Genomic DNA, 20,678 nt, shown 5'->3' with positions numbered 1-20,678 from the left:
ATATTATCTCACCCAAACTGCTGTTTCTTCAACAGCCTTAAGAGCAAGGTCAGTGCTAATCACACTTTACTGATGGGGAAATGGCTAAGATTAGAATGCAAGACATTCCCCCCCCCCCCCACACACACAACCACTAGGCAACATTACCACCAGATGGGGCTGTTCATAAGGAAGAAAATGGGAAAAGGGAAAGAAAATTTGTATCTGAAGGTTCACCCCTAATTCAGGCACACAGACATTTATGGGATATTCTGATCTCCACCCTGCAGAGGTGGGCATGAATCCAGGGCAGTGGAGTCCACTTCAAATGGGTCCCTGCCTCTAAGCATGAGTGCTGCATATGATTCAGCTGGGAGAGCAGCCGAATGCAAGCCTTCAGTAGCCAAGGTTATATGCGGACCAGGCCTTGACCTTGGCTATTGAACTGATGTTACACGGGGGTATTATCAACACTTCTCAAGCGTATTTGTGCTTGGTGTTCATTCAGTCACAAGTATTGAAAACCCTCTGGACCATAGTGAGTAGTTTTTCTAGCTCACACAGGGCTCTAAAGATGTTCTCAACCAGTCTAACTGAATTCCAAACATTTGTGGTGCCAGGAACCAACCAAGCTTCAAGGTTCAACTATATCCTATTCTTGGGGAGCAAGCCCCACTCACAGGACATGTTGGGATGCACAATTTTTGTGCTAAATGTCAGCTTCAGAAAAGTCAAGTCAAATTAGAAACCCATCTCTCTCAGACCCATTGTGTGGCTCTGAACAAAGCCATCAAGGCCTCAAGGTGAGAGTTCAGTACAGTTTTAAGGCTTTGAAAATAGCGGTTTCCTACTTACGGAGCCATCAGAACCCAGGCCAGGGCGTTCGCGGTATCCCAAGCCACCCCCGCCGATGTTCAGCTTCTTGCCTTTCCCTCCTTTGAAACGGGATTTCCGGAACCAGGCATTCTATATGAAACAAAGACAACTGCTTGAAATGCAAAACAAGAGCCTAATAATGCAGGGGTGGGAAGAGAAAGGTTTTGTTTCATCGTTTTGAAAGAAAACTACATAAATGTTTTATTTACTGTCCCAAGCAGCCCTTGTCACAAGCTGATGGGTTAGGGGAAATATCTGTACTGAAACTAAACTCTAGTCTAGATGGAGTTGTGCTGTTTGTGACTGGGTACTTCCTCTAGGTATGCATTTTGTGAGCACTGGTTTTATTAAACTCTCATTCCAAATTAATGGTGTGTCTTTTCTCTTGTAAAAATACAGAACCAAAGACGTTCTCTATGCTCTTTACCATGGGAGGTCTATCGCCTTCCATTCTTAACTTTTAGGATCCACTGACCCTATCAATTCACCCTAGTAATGGGATAAGGAGAAAATAAGGCTGACTGGAACACCCTGAATATGCAAAGTTTTATGTCTACACCCAAACACTGTTCCCAGGGTTTTCTGAGCATTGGTTGCATCTGCCAAATGTCTGGCTTGGTTTGCTCAGGTCTGGGGGAACTAGTAATGTAAAATTTTCAAAAATGCCTAAGTGATTTAAGAGCCTAAGTCCTAGTTTCAAAAGTGAGCCTACAAACCTAACCTTGTTGAAAATCAGTGGACGTAATCGCCCATCTCCATTGGTTCCCAAACTGTGAGGCACCCCCCCATCCTGTTGGCGTAGAAAATCATGGGGGCCGCAGTGGGGCCTAGAGCAGCCCCTATGAGGGGGTGGATAGTGAATGCCATGCAGCCCCACTCTGACCCTGTCCCTAGCCCTGGGCTGCAGCTCTGGTTCCTCTCTTTGCCCCCACTACCAGCTGTGACTTGACCACCCCCCCAACCCTCAGCTGCAAGCCCCCGTTCTCTGCAGCCAGCCACAGCCTCCAGCCTGACCCAAAACACATTCTATTCGTGGTAAAGGGGACATGTTGAGAGGAAAAGTTTGGGGATCACTTTTAAAATTGGTCCTTTAAGACACTTTCAAAATATTTACCCATCCAATCTCTACCTTTTGTACAGCTGAAGCCACAAGAATACTAGCTCCATCCTAAAATTACTCTGCACCCCCTGCTCCCCAGCAGATGTGCTGGGCAGTATGGGAAAGTACTGAAGGAATCCTAGAATTCAATGGTACAACCTTATCAAGCATGCTACGTGTGGGCATGCCAGAGCAGCTTGGACAGACAGTGTTGCTGAGCAGCTACGCTGAATAAGAACTATTTCACAGAGCAGATGTGTCTGCAATAAGCTGCCCTGCTAACTCTCAATTAAGCCACATTTCTAGGTGTCTGCCGTAAAGACAGAACGCACGTGAGGATTTGACTGTAATAAGCCTCCTCAAAGCCATATAGCGTTTAGCTGGAATAGTAGAATCATAGAACACCAGAACTGGAAGGGACCTCGGGAGGTCATCGAGTCCAGTCTCCTGCCCTCTTGGCAGGACCATGCATTGTCTAGACCACCCCTGATAGATGTCTGTTCAACCTGCTCTTGAATATCTCCAGCGATGGAGATTCCACAACCTCCCTAAGCAATTTATTCCAGTGTTTAATCACCCTGACAGTTAAGAAATTTTTCCTAATGTTTGACCTAAACCTCCCTTGCTGCAGTTTAAGCCCATTGCTCCTTGTCCTATCCTCAGAGGCCAAGGAGAACAAGTTTTCCTCCCTTCTCCTTGTAACACTCTTTTATAGTAGGTCCTGGCTTTCTTGGCACAGTCACTCTTTTTAGCAACAGACTTCAAAACAGACCCTGAGCTCTGCTCCAGGGTATCCATTTCCTCCTGTGAGGACGGATTCTCTTGAAGGCCCCGGAAAAGGTGGAAGGTCAGACCTTGGCACTGCAACTGCTGAAAGCCCACACTACTTGACGGCTGCCAGACCATGTGTGAGAGACGATATGCACTGTAAATCAGTGCAGTGGGAACTAGGGAGTCAAGAGGATCCTGCAGACCTGAAACCGAGGCTACTCAACTGAAGATTCATTTAGATTGTTTACACGTTAACGGTGTGCATGCTGCGCTGCAACTTGATACATGCGTCTTGAGCATTGTAGAAAAAAACCTGACTTGTTTCACAGTAAGGAAACTGAGACATAGTCAGACCAAAAGGTAATACAGCAAGTCTGTGACGGAGCTAGAACTACAGCCCTGAACTCCTGATTTCCCCTTTGCCTAGCTCTAATCATTGAATGATGCTGCTTCTTCTAGCTGAGACACATCTTGTTTGTTTGTACCTGCATTGCAAGGTCCAAGAGTTCTTTTGAAACATGCTGATTGGCTCCTTCCAGATTTCTGACAAGATCGCCAGCAAAATTACTGTCCTTGGGAGTGAGTAAAGTGTAAGCTATTCCTTTCTCGCCAGCCCTGCCGGTACGTCCAATTCTGTGAGTGTGGGTGTCTATGTCCCGGGCCACATCATAATTGATCACAGTCTTAATGGAAGGAATATCCAGACCACGAGCTGTAATGCAGAGCAACATGACAATCAGCTTAACTATCCTGAATGAACATAAAAGTCCCATGAAGATGAGCTTGGTCATCTTGACACAGCTCAAACTAATTAGAGAATGACCCATTTAAGCCAACCTTGTTATAGCTGACAGTGACACACAAATCCTGCACATCAGGTTAACAGGATCCTGGACATCAGAGATGGAAGAGAGCCGCTGAGTTGAGTATATCCCTAATCAGGGCAGTGTCTTAACGGAGGATACAGCAGACAAACACTTAGTTTTAGACAAAATTCCAGGATCTAAAAGCTGTTTTCCTGAAGGTTTTCTATGTCTGTTTCCCCGCTCCTAGCAGCCTATGTAATATCCCAACTGATTTTAAGCTACCAGAGTGTCAATACTTCTAAGGGAGCAGTTAACTTTCTCTAAGAGAAGATGGCAAGCAGATCTCTAGTCTAGTATTGACCAAACTGAAAATCAGACTGTGCTTCTGGTACAGCGTACTTCTGAACAACAGTTATTGTTCCGAAGGCTGTAGAAACAAATCCCACCACCTTTTGTTTACTTCTATTTCTGTGCATGGAAAAGGATCATCAACAATGCACATAACTACAGGGTGCTATGCTTCCCTCAGTGAGCGTGTTAGCTGGCATGAACACTGTGCACTGCTCCATCCCCTTATCTGCTGTTCTCAGAGCTTCACAGTTCCCTGAGGTGGGCAGTAGCCATTTTACACAGACAGTAACTGAGGCAAGAAAGGCTAAGCGGCTTGTTCCACCCCCAACGAATCTGGCACAGCAGTCCCCCATGCAGCGGCCCTGACTCTGGGCCAGGAGTTGTGCCGTTGAAAATGGCCCGACTGGAAACAGGCCCTGCCCTGGGTGCTTCAGACTGGGCTGCGAGAGGCTGCAGCGGCTTCAGGCTCCCACAGTGCCCAGAGTGGGAAAGCCACTTTCTCCTCTCCCGCCCCCATTTTGGGAGGGAAGGCCTGAGAGGTGACACTGGGGATGTGAGCTGGGATCCTGGTGCTTCTCCCTCCTGCAGGGGTGGGGGGCATTGGGAACTCATCTCATCTCTATGGGATCCCCAAGATCCAGCCTTGCTGGGTGGGCGCAGGTCAGGTGAGGGGGTGAATCAGGCTCAGGCAGATGTATGGGGTGCCCCAGCGCACTTGGGCCACTCTGTTCTTCCCACACAGAGGCCAAGAGGGGAGGGGGCAGGTGGGACACAGAGTGGTGTGATTACATCACTCTGTTGTCCTGCGCACACACGCACGCACTTTTCAATGAAGGCAAAATGTTTGGCGGGGGGGAGCGGTTAGGTTAGGGTACTGACATGGGATGTGGGAGACGTGAGACATCCAGATTCAAGTCCCAGCTTGACCTGATTTGAAGTGATCTGGGATGAAAAGTTCTGCTCTGAATTGGGCAGAACGGGGCTTTGAATTGGAGTCTCTCAACACAAGCCAGTAACCTAACATCTGGGCTATGACAGGACATCCTCACTCCCCATTGCAATGTTCCAAAGGTTTTGTTTTCATTAAATGCGGAACAAAAAAAGCCAAAGGTTGCTGCCAAACAGAACAATGATACTCTGGGTAGTTTGTTTATCATACGATATTAAAACATCCCATCTTGTGTAAGATACTTGGCGATAAGCTAGAAAGGTCTCTTGTTCAGCTGCAGAATAGATAGGCAGCTCCCATGCAAGTTTCTGCCATGTTGCTCTCACCAGAGCCTGCTGTGCCTGTACCAGGCATAGTTTCTATGTGATTCAATAGCCTTTCTGGTGAGGCAGCCAGCTTGTATATATTAGTTCTAATGAGAAACTTGTTCCCTACCTGCCACATCAGTAGCAACCAGAATCGGGATCCCCTTTTTCTTAAAGTCTGAAATGACTTTATTCCTTTCGCTCTGGTCCATGTCACCGTGAAGCAGCCCTAGATTATGATCCTCCTGCTTAAGATTGTTGGCCAGCTCCTCTGCATTTGCTTTCTTGGTGACAAAGAGGAGAACACTCCCAGAAGAAGTGAACTCCACCAGGTGCCTGGTCAGCCAGTTCCACTTGGTAGGACCGGAGGGGAGAATCTCCACAATTTGCGTAACATCTTCATTTGCCTAGGGGAAGGAATGAGAGGACAACGGTTATAATCCGGGGGGGGGGGGACGATGGTACAGTAAGCACTAGGCAGACACTGAATGCAACATAGAGAGTCAAGTCAGGAGGGCAGAGAAGAGAAGGAGGCGGCTGAAATGGGGTGAGATTCCCATTTGGAAGAGGTTTCAATTTGTATTTAATTCCTTTGCCTCGTCTCTGAATACACTGACCCAATGGGGCACAGAAGGCTGGGACTGGCCGAAACATCAGTGTGGGAGAGGCAAGGTGCACACATTGCCAGGAAGCCCTCTGATGTTCTACAACAGGGGTGGCCAACTCATTCCGGGCAAAGAGCCAAGATATCGGGGGATCCTGCGCGAAGACCCGGGGCAAAGTTGTTGAGGAAAAAAACAAACAAACCTGCCCCTTTAAAAAAACACGTTTAGAGGCTTTTTGGCCACATCAGGCTCCCGCTGGCAGGCTCCATCTTTAATACGCCATCTTTAATGGCCACGCCAGACAGCTCCCGTGCCCCAACGAGCAACAGGGAGCTGGGAGGAGAGGGCCATTTTCAGGGGCGCGGGGGCAGCTTTACAAGCTACGGAGGTGGCGGGGAGGGCAGGGGGGAGCTCACAAGCTACAGGTTGGCCACAGCTGTTCTACAGCACCATATTTCCCATTTAAAACAGGCAAGTGAAGCAAGGGGAGTATGAGAGCAGGGGAACAATCAGGCCTCAGGACATGGAGAGGAGCACTCATCAGAAACATAATTTGTGCAGGATCAGAGGAGAAAGCTCCCTTCAGGAGTGAGGTAATTTCACCCGAACAGGGTAAAACCTGGTGTTGGTGAGAATCACTATACACACTGCGCACTGAGCCAACAGCAGAGGGGACAGGCACCATTGGGTGGCTCTTGATTTTTGCGCATGTGTGTTCTGATATAAATTGTCTCGAGGAGCAGAAAGTTTTGCCCAAAGAAACCAGGACACTGTCCAGCTGCGCTAGCAAAGGGATTCCTTTTCTCCAAGGCAGACTGTTCGTCTAGGAAGCTGAAAACCTCAGGGCTTTAACCGGCCATTAATTTTCTTTATTAATAAAACATATGGCAGGATACATTGCCTTTGGAAGGGATGCCTACAGATTTCCATAGGGAAGCATTGTCTCGTAAATGGCCTGCTCTACAGTTAGAGCTCAGCAATCTGCTTACAATGCAGGTTGGACCTCTCTGGTCCGGCACCTTCAGGACTTGAGCAGTCCCGAACAAAGGGACGCCCCTCCACAATGCCTCGTGCTGCCCTGCTGCCCCCGGGGCTATGGCTCCAGCCCAGCCCTGCTGCTGCCCCAGCTCCCCAAGGCTCCCTTGTTGCCCCCGGCTCACATGCTGCCAGGGCTGGAGTGCCACAGCAAGAGCTCTGCAGCTGGGGCTGAAGCTCCGTAGCCCTCTGGCTCCGCTGCCAGGACTGGAGCTTTGCAGCTGGCTGGCTCCACTGCCAGGGCTGGAGCTCCGCAGCGGGGCAGGGGGCTGGAGCTCCCTGGCTACCACTGGCGCTGGAGCTTCCCAGAAGAGGAGTTCTGGCCCCAGCGGCAGCCAGGGAGCTCCAGCCCTGGCCCTCTGGTCCTGGCTGCAGAGCCCCAGCCCTGACCACCTGGCTCCAGGGCCAGGGCCAGAGCTCTGGAGCTGGGGCAAGAGCTCCCTGGCTATTGAGGCCAGAACTTCCCACCACACCACCTGCCCCCTCAATTCAGGACTCCTGGTTGAGTCACCAGCCCCGTTACCGTGCTCCTGCCCCACCACCAGACCTCCCTGTTCCTGAGCTCTGCGGTCCAGGAACATCCATGGTCTGGCAGGACCACAGATGTTGCTGGACCAGAGAGTCCCAAATAAGGGAGGTACAACCAACCGGTACTAGCAAAATTTCTTCAAAGCAGATGTGCCTGTCACCTATTTGAACAATTAATTGACACATAGCTGGTATGCTGCTGCCAGGCAAGTAAATGGCCAGAATGCCCACATAAACCAGCCGCAAGCTGTTATATTACTAATTTTATAAGGAATCTTAGGATTGCAAAACCTGTGCAACGGGTTTAAATGATCCTGTACATTTTCAGGCCAACACACGAGAATTCATCCATTCAAGTCTGAGTGTAACACAAACAGAAACGCCTGGCACGGCACTGAAAATGTACATGTGTTGCCAGGATAAGACACATACTGACGTCTAAAAAATCTTTTATTAGAACAAAATTTCACGAAGTTTTATGTTAAAAAGGGGGGGTCTAGTTTTTTTTCGAGACAGTAACAAGCCTGGTAACCTGTTAATTTCCAGGCCATCAGTCTACAGAGGTAATGGTAAAATGATCTACTTTGATGGGAGCAGAACTGAACCCTAGGATAGTATTAGCCTACAGCTACATGGACAAAATAGTATCATTTCTTTATTATTACTCTTGTTTTGATTAAACAGCTGTATCTAAACCTTGGGCATCTAGATCTGTGACAGTGAGCACAATAAATAGCCAAACAGGGAAAGACTTTAATGTAGCAATTTATCAGAGTTATTTTTTTGTCTAGAGTAATTTTCTTAGCATCAGCATTGCTCCTGGCATTAAACACAACTCCTATCACTGTGAAGATACTTACTGATACAGAGAATTACTACAGATCGTTTTTCCCCAGACATCTGGCTCATGAATCTGGCCCACATGCTCTGAATCTAACTCATCGCCATATTTGGGATCAGAAAAGAACTTCCCCCCCAGATCAGACTGGCAGAGACCCTGGGGGATTTTTACCTTCTTTTGGGACATACGTCACTAAGGCTACATCTAGACTGCAAGCCTCTTTCGCAAAAGAGCGTCTAGACTGCAAGCAGTACTTTCGAGAAAGCAAGCCGCTTTTTCAAAAGAGAGCACCCAGGCAGTCTGGATGCTCTCTTTTGAAAAAGCCCTGTTTGCATTCAAGAACGCCTTTTTTCGAAAGAGCACTTTCGAAAAAAGGCGTTCTTCCTCGTGAAATGAGGAGTACCGCCGTCGAAAGAAAAGCTGCGTTCTTTCGATTTAATTTCGAAAGAACGCGGCTGTAGTCTAGACGCAGGTGAAGTTTTTTCGAAAAAAGGCGTTCTCAAAATTAGAATACAGGGTTGTTGGTTTTTAAAATGGCATTACTTATTTTTTCCAGACATTATGTTCCAGAATGCAAACTATTTCCTCTTGCTGATCAATGACCACAGCTACAATCTAAGCCTTAATGTAAATAATATAAGGCAATATAAGAAGTCGGTTTTCTCCATCATCTTTGAATACTTTTTAAGAAACAATGTTGCAGGATTACCTCTCCAATGTCCCCCTGCACCACTCGAATCGGGTCGATCAGGATATCTCTGGCCAATTTCTCAATCTTTTTACGAAAAGTGGCACTGAACAAGAGAGCTGGAAGGAAAAGTCTATTTGAACTCTCTGAAGAGCATACTCTCTTTCTGTACCATGAAAACAGTTCTGTATAGATCTTAGTAACAAGCTATGTACCACAGAAATATAGGCACTGTGCTAGATATTAGGGATTCTGTTTTATACTCAAACTTTCACCAAGTTTAAGGCAAATTTCTGTCAAATCGCTTAGCAAAAACAGCTCAGGTTCATATTAATTTACCAGAATTTTTTTAACACATGTCTAGGAAAATGGTTAGAATAAGAGCATTTATTCAATTCTCCAAAAGCAAGATGTAGAAAGAAGGTAAATGCCACTTTGTATTCCCATGGTAGATTCCATCACAGCATATTAAATCTATCAACTCCCCTCTGAGCTAGGGGTTAAACAACACTGAGAATAACTGGAGCTGAACTGTTTAAAGTCTGGCTCCAAGTGACTTACCTAAGGTCACACAGAGTCAGTGGCAAAGCTGGAAATAAATCCAGGAATTCTGGCTCTAAGACTCTTGGTCTACCTACTAAACATCAATGCTGCTTCCCAGCTTTTACCCTGTGGTAATTTGTTTGGAAACAGGCTTGTACTTACTTTGTCTATCAGGGCGCACATGGCTGGCAACTGATCTGACCTGGTATTCTGAGAAAACAAAAAGAAAAACCAACATAAATAGTACTAGGTTTTGCATTCATTAGTCAGTGAAAGGAAATTGTCAAGATTTTTGTGCATTCGGTGGACTTAAAAAAAAATCAAAAAGGATCCACAGTACTTTTTTTTTTTTTTTGCCATAGCAAACAAAAATCTGAAGAGGTTTCTTTCTGTTCAGACTTCCTAATCATCAGTTTATTAGAAATAAGCCTACTCCAACAGAGACTGCAATGTGCAAGTGTTTCAGGTCAGCTGATGAAATAGATGAAGACAGTACATGGTTTCAGTTACTTTTGCTCTGCAATTTTCTATATGCCTCTAGGGGTAAAACAGCATTCATTAAAACTTCTGAGAGAGCTGACTGACTTTCAGCCTAAGCGATAGTGTAGAGCTCACCTGAGATTAGGGAGGTTAGAGTATAACCTAACCGTTTAATAGATAAGTTGATGCTTATCGGTTAATGGCTTCGGTTACACTCAGCTAGCTTCTGGGGAGGTGGCTTGGGCAGTGAAGCCACCTCCCGGGGAGCTAGGCAGACAAGGGCTGACTAATGGGGAGGAGACTTCGCTGTGACAAAGGCTGCCTGCTCCATTCCTGGGAGGCTACACTGCAGGATCTGCAGTATAAAGTTAAGCTTTATACTGCAGCACCCACAGCACGGGTAACCATGTAACCGCTGAGATTTTCAGCAGTTACATGGGCACATTATTACATGATTTTTAACCTCTCTACCTGAGATACAGGCTAAGTAATGCTGCTGCCCCCAACCTGAAGGTACAGTGTATGTAATGCTCAAATTTCTTCCACTCCAACTCTGAAAGGCCCTAATCTCTGGCTTGGGAATATAAGGATTCCAGTTCAATAATTTTTTGACTGGGGGAACAAAACAAGGGCACCCAGGATTGAAGCTGCAATATAAAAAGAAAAATAACTGTCTAGGGCCACTGGGTCTGCACAGATTTTTTTAAATGTAACTTATACTCGCCAAATTGTCACAGGAATTTACAAGCACAAAACCTTCCCTGATCTTTCCCATGATGATTATCGTGGGGGAAAAAACAAAAACATTTTACTCATCCAGAAAAAGACCCCAACACCACAACCAGTTTTTACTAAAAATCTGAGGCTATCAAAATGCTCTGATTAACTTAATTTGCTCAATAATCAGCAGAACACCTTGGACAGCAACTCCATAGCAAATTTTATGCCCCATATTTAAGTCAATCGGATTCAAGAGTTGTCTAATTTCATTGTTGCTTCCAGGCTGCATCTGTTCGCTGGCAACGTGCTATTTTGTAATTCCCTTCATAATGCTCAAAAAAATTAATCTGCGTAAGTGTCCCTACACTTCCTACAGTATACTCAGAAGCCTCTTTCCACTCTTTGGTTTGCTTCCACCACCTGACAATCAAGCTGTGCTATATCCAGGCATAGGCTTTCTTTAATAACACTGCAGAGTTGTCCACATATTCAATGCACCATGCAAATATTAATTGATCAAGCACATAACATCTGTCAGTCAGATGTTACAACAGCATCCTCACTTATACATTCAGAACCAAAACACAGAGGTAAAGGGACTTTCACAGCACCACCCAGAAAGTTGGTCATGGAAGTTGGACATAAAAATCAGGATTTCTAGGCAGCCAATTCAGATTGAAAATAGTGTACACTCTATGGAGGCTTTCATTCAGTACATACCGAAACCCATGTCAAACATTCTGTCTGCTTCATCAAACACAAGATAAGAGACTCTTTGAAGATTGGTAGCTTTCTTCTTCACATGATCAATCAAGCGACCCTATCAGAAAGCAAAAATTAAAATCCACAAGGCTTCAAATGTAACAAGTGGCATCTTTGAATGTAAAGTGGGTTCTGTTCTGATATCTAATCCTCACTCAGTATAAATAATAATACTAAAACCAGACTTGTAATAGAAAATGTCTTAATGTTTCAGACTATAACAAACTGTTGCTGCACACAGCAGTTCTGTATCCATTATATTTTCAAGTCAGTGGAAGAAAGATTCCAAATGTATCTGGTTAGTGTAGCTGGTAGACTAAGTTTTAAGGCTGGGATTTTCAAAAGAACCTTAGGAGTTGGACACCTAATTCTTTGAAATCTCAGCACTTAAAGACAAGAATACAGAATGAACCTCTATTCTTAATTTCATTCAATTTTAAACATATACTAAAGAGCCCACATCCAAGAGAAAACCCAGTGCTTAAACTAGCTACTTTCTTATCACTATACAAATGCCAGCATTAATTTTCTTGGATCCTAAAGGCTTAGCTATCTGGATCATTAATTTTCCCCTATATTTACCCACTTGAGACTTATTTAAATATAATTTTACTTGGGGACACCGATGACTGAATTCTTGCTTGTATGATGAGACAAAGCCCAGTGGTCTATAGTTTCTTAAATAAAGCTCCTTTCAGACCATTAGTTTGGTAATGACTAAAGTAAATGTAATATTGCTGACAATCATTACATTAAAAACTGTTTTGCAATAAACTAGCTTGTTTGTTGAAAGTCAGTAAATTACAATGTGGCACTATGATCATTATGACTGCAACCATCTCCATTCTGAAACTGAATGATTGTTGTAACAATCTGGATTACCTAAAATGTATCCAATGCTAAATTATTCATTTTTAATGAGAAAAAGCCATCTATAGCAGCTGCCTAGGCTAATGTGTCATGATGGCTTGGTACAATATAGAAACAGAATGGACATCTGGGAGAAAAACCTGCTCTATTCAGAGAAATATGCAACATCCATGCTTTAAAATATACTGCAACTATGAACATATTAGATAACATATTTAAATATAGCAACAGATCCTGCAGAACTGTTCCATGAATGATCTCTGCTGTACACAGAAGAGTACAGAGGGCTCAGAGCGGTCAAGTGGTCATTATCAAGTTTGGATATTAGATGAATATTTGAAGCATATGCCAAAAAGACTCCAGGAAACTTTGAGAAAAGGGGCCCAATTTTGAACTCTCAGGCACCATTGAGAAGATCATAAAAGACTTTCTCTGGATACAAAGTAATGGGAATAAAATGGAGGAAAACAATAGATCTTTTGATGGGCAATACAAAAGGGCTCCCTGTATATTTGAGTACTCATACACCAGTGTTAAATTACTCCAATGAAGTGATTTCTACCACTTCCACAATGTAACAGATCATGTTAGGAAATGTTCCCTGAAACTCCACCTTCAGTTTCCTCCACTTAGCACATCCCTTGACAGACAACTTAATTGTGCCAGCATTGATAACTGTTGAGAACATGTCTACTCTCCTTATTTTTCAAACTGTAGACATGTATCTTTATTAGATAGTTGTATCTGCAAACACACACTGAAAAGTACCACAGGGTCAAATACTCTGTGCTTTGCTTCAATAATTGACCCCGCAATTCTTCTTGTTTTCTTTTCACTCTGGTTGTCCATAACAGAGAGCCATTAGTGCTTCTTTCGGTTTGTGTTTTCTCATTTACCCAGATTTCACCAATACTGATCTCCATTATCAAAATGTAAATCATCAGACCTGTGAATACTTTTGACATACAATGGAGTATATTTTAAAGCAAGGATATTTCATATTTCTCTGAATAGACCAGGTTTTTTCCCCAGATGTCCATTCTATGTCCCTATTTCTTCCTTTTCACAAACCAGTGTAAACTACGTGGTGGGTACACTGCTCAAAGTCTACCCACTAAATAGGTAGCTGTTTCTAACTGATCAGCAGTAAATCAAAGTTAACAATGGTGCAACTTCAAATTACTATCATTACATTTCAGAGTCAACACACAACCAAGGTAATGGATTGTTCACGCCTTTCAGAATTGCTGTTGCCTGGTGATTCAGAAGCACAGCCTGGGAGCTGGTCACTTTCAGAAGCTTTTCATCACAATCTCAGGGATAAGAAATCAATTGCTGGTACCTGCCTCATACTGACGCAATCTGACTTTGCTGTCTCTCATCTTTCCTATGTAGAGATGACCCCTTTCAATGTTTCCGGTTCAACAATGATTTCACTATGTTGCCTATAGAGCCTCCTGGGCCTTTGGTAGTATGGAAAGCTTTGGGGCTTCAATAGTTAGAGAAAGAGTTCCCCATCACCAGCTTTCAAAGAATGTGTCTCAATTTCAATTTAAAAGAAAGCCAGGTCCTTAAGCCCCAGTGCAGGCAGAAGAGAAAGATTCCATCATCGTTAAGATATACTTACCGGTGTGCAGACGACTATCTCTGCCCCTTCCTGCAGAGCTTTCGCTTGTTCCCACATACTTCCTCCTCCATACACTGCTACTGAGCGCAGGTTATAAGCTTTACCAAAGCGTTTACATTCAGCGTGAATCTAAAAGTTGCAAAAAAAAGCGTAGCTCAGGTTAGAGACACAAACAGGTCTCTTCACTCTTGGAAATACCATCTAATTCTTAAATCCCACCTCCTCAAACCTGGGCTTAATATAAGTCAAGGCAACATATTTACAAGCCCTCAGGCTTGAATTCTGCTCTCAAATATAAATATACATTAACTTTGATTGGAATTTTATCCATGCATCCAACTGCAGAATTTGGACTACAGTATTCATACAGAACTTTTCAGCTTCAAACCTTTTTCAAACATTAACTAACCTCAGCAATGTCCCTTTGAAGTATATATTGGACATATATTGTTATTTTGTATATTCAACATATAGGAACAACACAACTGACATTTTTATTAGTTATGACATTTTTAATAGTACTAGTAGTATTAGGATATGTTAAGTGTCAATAGGGTACAATACAGGTCAGTTCTGGTACCACTGTAATTAACATACACAATTTTTATAGATTTGACACCTGTGTCATGAGGCTCTTCACCAACCGCTTTCAGAAGTATATCAGATAATTAGTTCATATAGGTGGCACCTCCCAAATCTGGGATTCTCTTGTCTGGCAACATCCGTGGTCCGGCATGACCACAGATGTTCCTGGATGAGAGAGGTCTGGGACAGGAGGGCCAGCAATTGGGAGCACGGTGCAACCCTGTAACTCTGTTAGCAGCAGTGCTGCAGCAGGCTGGGCAGAGCACGATCAGGACTATCTGTTACCCAACAGTGGGGCCAGTATGACAGGAGCCCAAGAGAGGAAGCCTGCCCAGGCCACGTCAGCCTAGGAGGCGGCGGCAGCGTGACTGGGGTGCTTGCCCCCCCAGGAGCGAGGCCGGAGCTGCAGCCACAGCAGCCTGGGAAAGGAAGTCAGCTGCGGCAGCCCAGCAGAATCAGAACAGCCAGGGCCACGGGGTTGGGGCTGCGGCAGCCCGATCAGGCAACATGCCATTCTGCAGTGGAGCTGGAGCTGCCCAGCCAGCTAGCAACAGAGCTGAGGCTGGCCTGCAGACAGTTCAGCTGGGCTGAAGGAGCCAGCAGTGGGGAGGGGCAGCAGGCCGAGTGGGTGGAGTCAGAGGACCTTCCATTGTTTGGGAAATTCCCTCATCTGGGACTGGTCAAGTCCCAAGGGTGCTGGACAAGAGAGGTCCAACCTGTATCTATGAAGTTGGTTGAGATCCCAGAAGGAAAGGAGTTGCAAGTGTAAAGTATTATCTTAAATTATAACTAGGGCATTCATACATAGATCTCAATGCAAGAGAAATTAGCTGATAAACTGCAATAATCTGTTGGTAAAGATTGAACTGTCATGTTCGAAGAGGAAACAGTGCTAACAAATACTTGTATATGATGTGCCTACCTGTTGGCAAAGCTCTCTGGTTGGGCACACGATCACTGCAATAGGACCATCCCCTGGCTCCAGCTCCTTTTGATCCATGATGTGGATTAACATTGGCCAGATGAAGGCTGCAGTTTTCCCACTGCCCGTCTTGGCTATGCCAATCATGTCTCTCCCACTCAATGCAACCGGCACACCCTGAAAATAAAAACACTTTCTAAACCCACGCGCTAGCCAACACATAAAGAGCCTGAGAAAGGAGAGAGATTGAAAGCCCACAGAGTCAGGGGGACAAGATAGTACAAGGGGAATTGGTAAGACTATATGTGCCTCCATATCTAGGTTGCAAATTCAGATCTAGGTGAACTTGATAGAGAATGAAGTTATTAGCACTTCAGGGCTGTTGTGTGGCCTGTGTGAAATTAATGGTGGGAATTCAGTACAGTATTCAGTGGATAGATAAACATACATTGAAATTCCTGCTCAATCTTAGCAGAGGGGTCAAGTGACTAAACAGCTCTAAGGGATACCCTCTCCCTCTTGGTCCAGATGTGGGCACACTGAGGGAGTGATGAAGGGAAGTTTTCACTGCTCCAACCAGGCTGTAACAGAACTAAGCAATGATGACTCAATTAGTCTCCAAGTGCTAATCCAGCATTTTTCAGCAGCAGATGTTTTATACATCCTGGGTTTAAACTAGGTTTGATGGGGGCAGGTGACAAAAGCCCACAGGTAAGTGAAAAACAGAGACCTGGGAGATGGGTCAGAAATGGGCATGGGCTATAACAGAGATAAAGGAGGGACAAGGTAGAACGGGGGGGGGGGGGGGGCGGGAGAAATCAAGTCAATACCTTAGATGCCTAAATACAAATTCAAGAAGTATGAGGAATAAGCAAGAAGAACCTGAAGTGCTAATAAACACATCTGTGACACAGTTGGTATCAGTTGGTATCACAGAGACTTGGTAGGATAATATACACGATTGGAATATTGGTATAGAAGGGTACAACTTGCTCAGGAAGGATAGGCAGGGGAAAAAGAGGAAGAGGTGTTACCTTATATATTAAAATGCATACATTTGGTCTGAGATAGAGATGTACGTAGGAGACAGACTTGTTGAGAGTCTCTGGGTTAGGTTAAAAAGGGTAAAAACCAAGGGTTGTGTCATGTTAGGGGTCCACCCCTACAGACAGAAGAGGTGGACAAGGTTTTTTGTAAACAACAAACAAAAGCATCCAAAGCACAGAATTTGGTGGAGATGGGGGACTTCAACTATCCAGACATATGTTGGGAAACACACACAGCAGGTCACAGATTATCCAATAAGTTCTTGGATTGCACTGGAGACAATTTTTTATTTCAGAAGATTGAGAAAGCTACTAAGGGGGAAGCTGTTCTAGATTTAATTTTAACAAACAGGGAAGAACAGGTTGAAAATCTGAAAGTGGAAGGCAGCTTAGGTGAAAGTGACCATGAAATTACAGAGTTCACAATTCTAAGGAATGGTAGAAGGGGGAACCGCAAAACAGAGACAATGGATTTCAGGAACGCAGATTTTAGTAAACTCAGAGCTGGTAGGTAAGGTCCCATGGGAAGCAAGACTAAGAGGAAAAACAATTGAAGATAGTTGGCAGTTTTTCAAAGGGACATTATTAAGGGCTCAAAAGCAAACTATTTCACTGAGTAGGAAAGATAGACAGTATGGCAGGAGACCATCTTGGGTCAACCAGGAGACCTTACATGATCTAAAAATAAAAAAAGGAGTCATAAAAAGTGGAAACTCGGTCAAATTACAAAGCACGAATATAAGCAAACACCACAGATATGCAGGAGCAAGATTAGCAAGGCAAAGACACAAAACGAACTAAATCTACCTAGAGACATAAAGGAGAAAAAACAAGATGTTCTATCAGTATATTAGAAGCAAGATGACGACCAAAGACAGGGTAGGCCCATTGCTCAGTGAAGAGGGAGAAAACAGGAAACTTGGAAATAGCAGAGGTGCTTAACGACGTCTTTATTTAGGTTTTTTCCCAAGATGGATGGTGACAGGGTGCCTAACCTACTGAATGCTAGTGGAAATCAGGTAGGTTTAGAAGTTAAAAAAAGAATAAGTTAAAAATTACTTTGAAAAGTTAGATGTGTGCAAGCCACCAGGGCCTTATGAAATGCATCCTAGAATATTCAAGGAGCTGATAGAGGAGGTATCTGAGCCTTTAACTATCATCTTTGAAAAATCATGGTTGTCGGGAGAGATTCCATCTATAAAACGGGAAATAAGAACAACCCGGGAAACTACAGACCAGTCAGTTTAACTTCTGTGCTAGGGAAGATAATGGAGAAAGTAATTAAGGACTTAATCTGCAAACATCTGGAAGATAATAAGACGATAGGGAACAGCCAGCATGAATTTGTAAAGAACAAATCAGGTCAAACCGATCTGACAGCTTTCTTTTACAGAATATCAAGCCTTGTGGATAAGGGAAAAGCGGTGGATGTGGTATACTTAGACTTTAGTAAGGCATTTGACACAGTCTCGAATGACCTTCTTATCAATAAACTTGGGAAATACAACCTAGATGGGGATACTATAAGGTGGGTGTATAACTAGCTAGGGTTACGCAGGGGTCTGTTTTGGGACCAGTTCTGTTCAATATCTTCATCAATGATTTAGATATTGGCAGAGAGAGTACGCTTATTAAGTCTGCAGATGACAGCAAGCTGGGAGGGGTTGCAAGTGCTTTGGAGGATAGGGTCATAATGCAAAATGACCTGGACAAACTGGAGAAATGGGCTGAGATAAATAGGATGACGTTTAATAAGGACAAATGCAAAGAACTCCACTTAGGAAGGAACAATCAATTTCACACATACAGAGGTGATTGTCCATGATGGAGTACTGCAGAAAGGGATGTAGGGGTCATAGTGGACCACAAGTTAAACATGAGTCAACAGTATGACACTGTTGCAAAAAAAAGCAAACATGATTCTTGGATGTATTAACAGGAGTGTTGTGAGCAAGAGCCAAGAAATTATTCTTCTGCTCTACTCTGCGCTGATTAGGCCCCAATTGGAGTATTGTGTCCAGTTCTGGGCACCACATTTCAAGAAAGAAGTGGAGAAATTGGAGAAGGTCCAGAGAAGAGCAAGAAAAATTATTAAAGGTCTTGAAAACATGACCTATGAGGGAAGACTGAAAAAACTGGGCTTGTTTTGTTTAGGAAAAAAAGAAGACTGAGGGGGATAGGATGGCAGTTTTCAAATATCTAAAAGGGTGTTACAAGGAGGAGGGAAAAAATTGTTCTCCGTGGCCTCTGAGGATAGGACAAAAGGCAATGGGCTTAAATTGCAGAAAGGGAAGTTTAGGTTGCACATTAGGAAAAACTTCCTCACTGTCAGGATGGTTAAACACTGGAATAAATTGCCTACTGAGGTTGTGGAATCTACATCACTGGAGATATTTAAGAGCAAGTTGGATAGACATCTATCAGGGATGATTTAGACAGCGCTTGGTCCTGCCATGAGGGCAGGGGACTAGACTCAATGACCTCTCGAGGTCCCTTCCAGTTGTAGGATTTTTTGATTCTTTAAGTAGAGACTATCCTCACATACACCACCCTCGAGACCCAGCAAAGTCTGAGGAATATTACATTTAAATTCTAGACATAACTTTAAAAAACCTCATCAAAAAATGCAACCATAGCATGGTTGGTGCTAACCTTACCCTAGTGATGGTCAGCTTCTCTCTTCTGTTCTAATCAGCTACATGTGCAGAAAAATCACTTGCACATACACCCCAATACAGGCACGACCACTTCACTAAAATAATGGTTATGGGATACACGCCAATAACTAAAAAACCCAAAACAAAATAAGCACTTTCCATGTAGCCTACCCATCCGACACATGGTGCCAGCTAGGTATGAACTGTTTGCTAGTAAAAGGTGTCCAATGTGCTATTCTATGTTCATTTTGTGCAATACTTATTTATAAAGCAAGAATTAAAAATATAAAAGGGGACATCTATAGACCCCTGAACAACAGAATAATTGGCTCACACCTGCTACAAAACCTATTGGGTGGGCCAATGGAGTTGATTTACAATTGATATTTAAGTAAGGAATTTGCATGGATGTATGTGTATTATTCTTGAGGATGGCTTTATATAGGTGATCATAATTGCTCTCAGCTTCATGTGGCCTATGGGCCATTTTTGCCATCAGCTCTTCTGCTGATAGAACTAGGGGAAAAGGAAGTAACAGTACTCACCTGACACTGTATAGGAGTGGGTTGGGTATACTCTGATTTCCGAATCTGATGCATAAGCTGTTCATCAAATCCAAAATGAGCAAAACTACTGGCAGGTCTTGGTGGAGCAGCACCAGAGACCTAGAAGTAAAGAGATACATGTACAGTAGGAAATAAAACTTTGGAACGGGAAAGAGAAAACAGAGAAGTCTTTATATAAAATTAACATAATGTTTTTACACCAGAGAAAGGCCCATCTTCATTTTGACAGGCATAAGGTTAACCTAAAGCATTCTGGACTACAGGAACATGAATAGCAGCGTACACCACAGTTTTGTCTTGTAACTCTTCCAAGTTATGTAGTCCATGGTAGTCTCCTCTGGGGGAGTTACAGCAGAGCACTTTGGCAGTATGCTGCTATTCACATCCCCGTAGTCCAGAACTGAGGACAGCATAGACAAGTCCTGAGACTCAACACCCCTGTGTGGAAGCTGGATAATATAACTATTTTACAAGTGGGGAAACTAATGAAAAGAGAAATTAAATAGTCTGCCTACGTCACAAAGTGAGTTAGGTGGGACTCGTATCCAGGTGTTCTAACTCTCAGAGATAGATCTTCTCAGTTATTTGTTATTTACTATAGAGGATAAAAATGCAGAGCTGGGCATATACAGCATGCCAAATATTACTGCTCTGGATTCAATTCGGAACATAATTGCATAATTAAGGAACAAGTCTCAACAATAAATTAAATTAGATTTTAAATGGTCATTTGTATTTAATATTTTACAATTACAAAAATCTCAGAAGTGACACTGAGCATCTGATTTCCAAAGGTGCCCCAGGAGAGAACAGAAATAACACAGGATGGATTCCCTTATCAAACATCTATAGTTCCATGGTGTCCAACAAGTTCTGAAACAGTAGCTAGGAGATTGGTTACTGCTACAGAGAACTAGCCACACTCAACTGGCCAAACAGCCACATGTGGCTAGTGGGTTGGACACCACGGCTATAGTTTCAATTCTGCATGATACAATAACTCAGTCTAATTCAGGAAAATGTGACTATGGTACCTTTTTTCCCCCCCCTTCCCTATGGCAAGCAAA

General features: G+C 43.8%; 1 protein-coding gene across 4 annotated transcripts in view; it reads right to left on the bottom strand.

Moving 5' to 3' along the window:
- Positions 1–20,678, bottom strand: part of DDX42 (DEAD-box helicase 42) — a 37,840-nt gene that overhangs the window by 3,532 nt on the left and 13,630 nt on the right. For all 4 annotated transcript variants that reach the window (XM_075911578.1, XM_075911579.1, XM_075911580.1 and 1 more), the window contains 9 exons: positions 19,591–19,710; positions 15,343–15,519; positions 13,836–13,964; positions 11,297–11,396; positions 9,539–9,586; positions 8,855–8,952; positions 5,267–5,543; positions 3,211–3,437; positions 835–945 (listed from right to left, as the gene is read on the bottom strand). In XM_075911578.1, coding sequence (XP_075767693.1) covers positions 835–945; positions 3,211–3,437; positions 5,267–5,543; positions 8,855–8,952; positions 9,539–9,586; positions 11,297–11,396; positions 13,836–13,964; positions 15,343–15,519; positions 19,591–19,710 — 1,287 coding nt within the window. The remainder of the gene's footprint in view (positions 1–834; positions 946–3,210; positions 3,438–5,266; positions 5,544–8,854; positions 8,953–9,538; positions 9,587–11,296; positions 11,397–13,835; positions 13,965–15,342; positions 15,520–19,590; positions 19,711–20,678) is intronic.

Source organism: Pelodiscus sinensis, chromosome 29 (assembly GCF_049634645.1).
Source record: "Pelodiscus sinensis isolate JC-2024 chromosome 29, ASM4963464v1, whole genome shotgun sequence".
In the NCBI taxonomy this organism is placed as follows: Eukaryota; Metazoa; Chordata; order Testudines; family Trionychidae; genus Pelodiscus; species Pelodiscus sinensis.
This window is presented reverse-complemented; position numbering and strand designations above follow the sequence as displayed.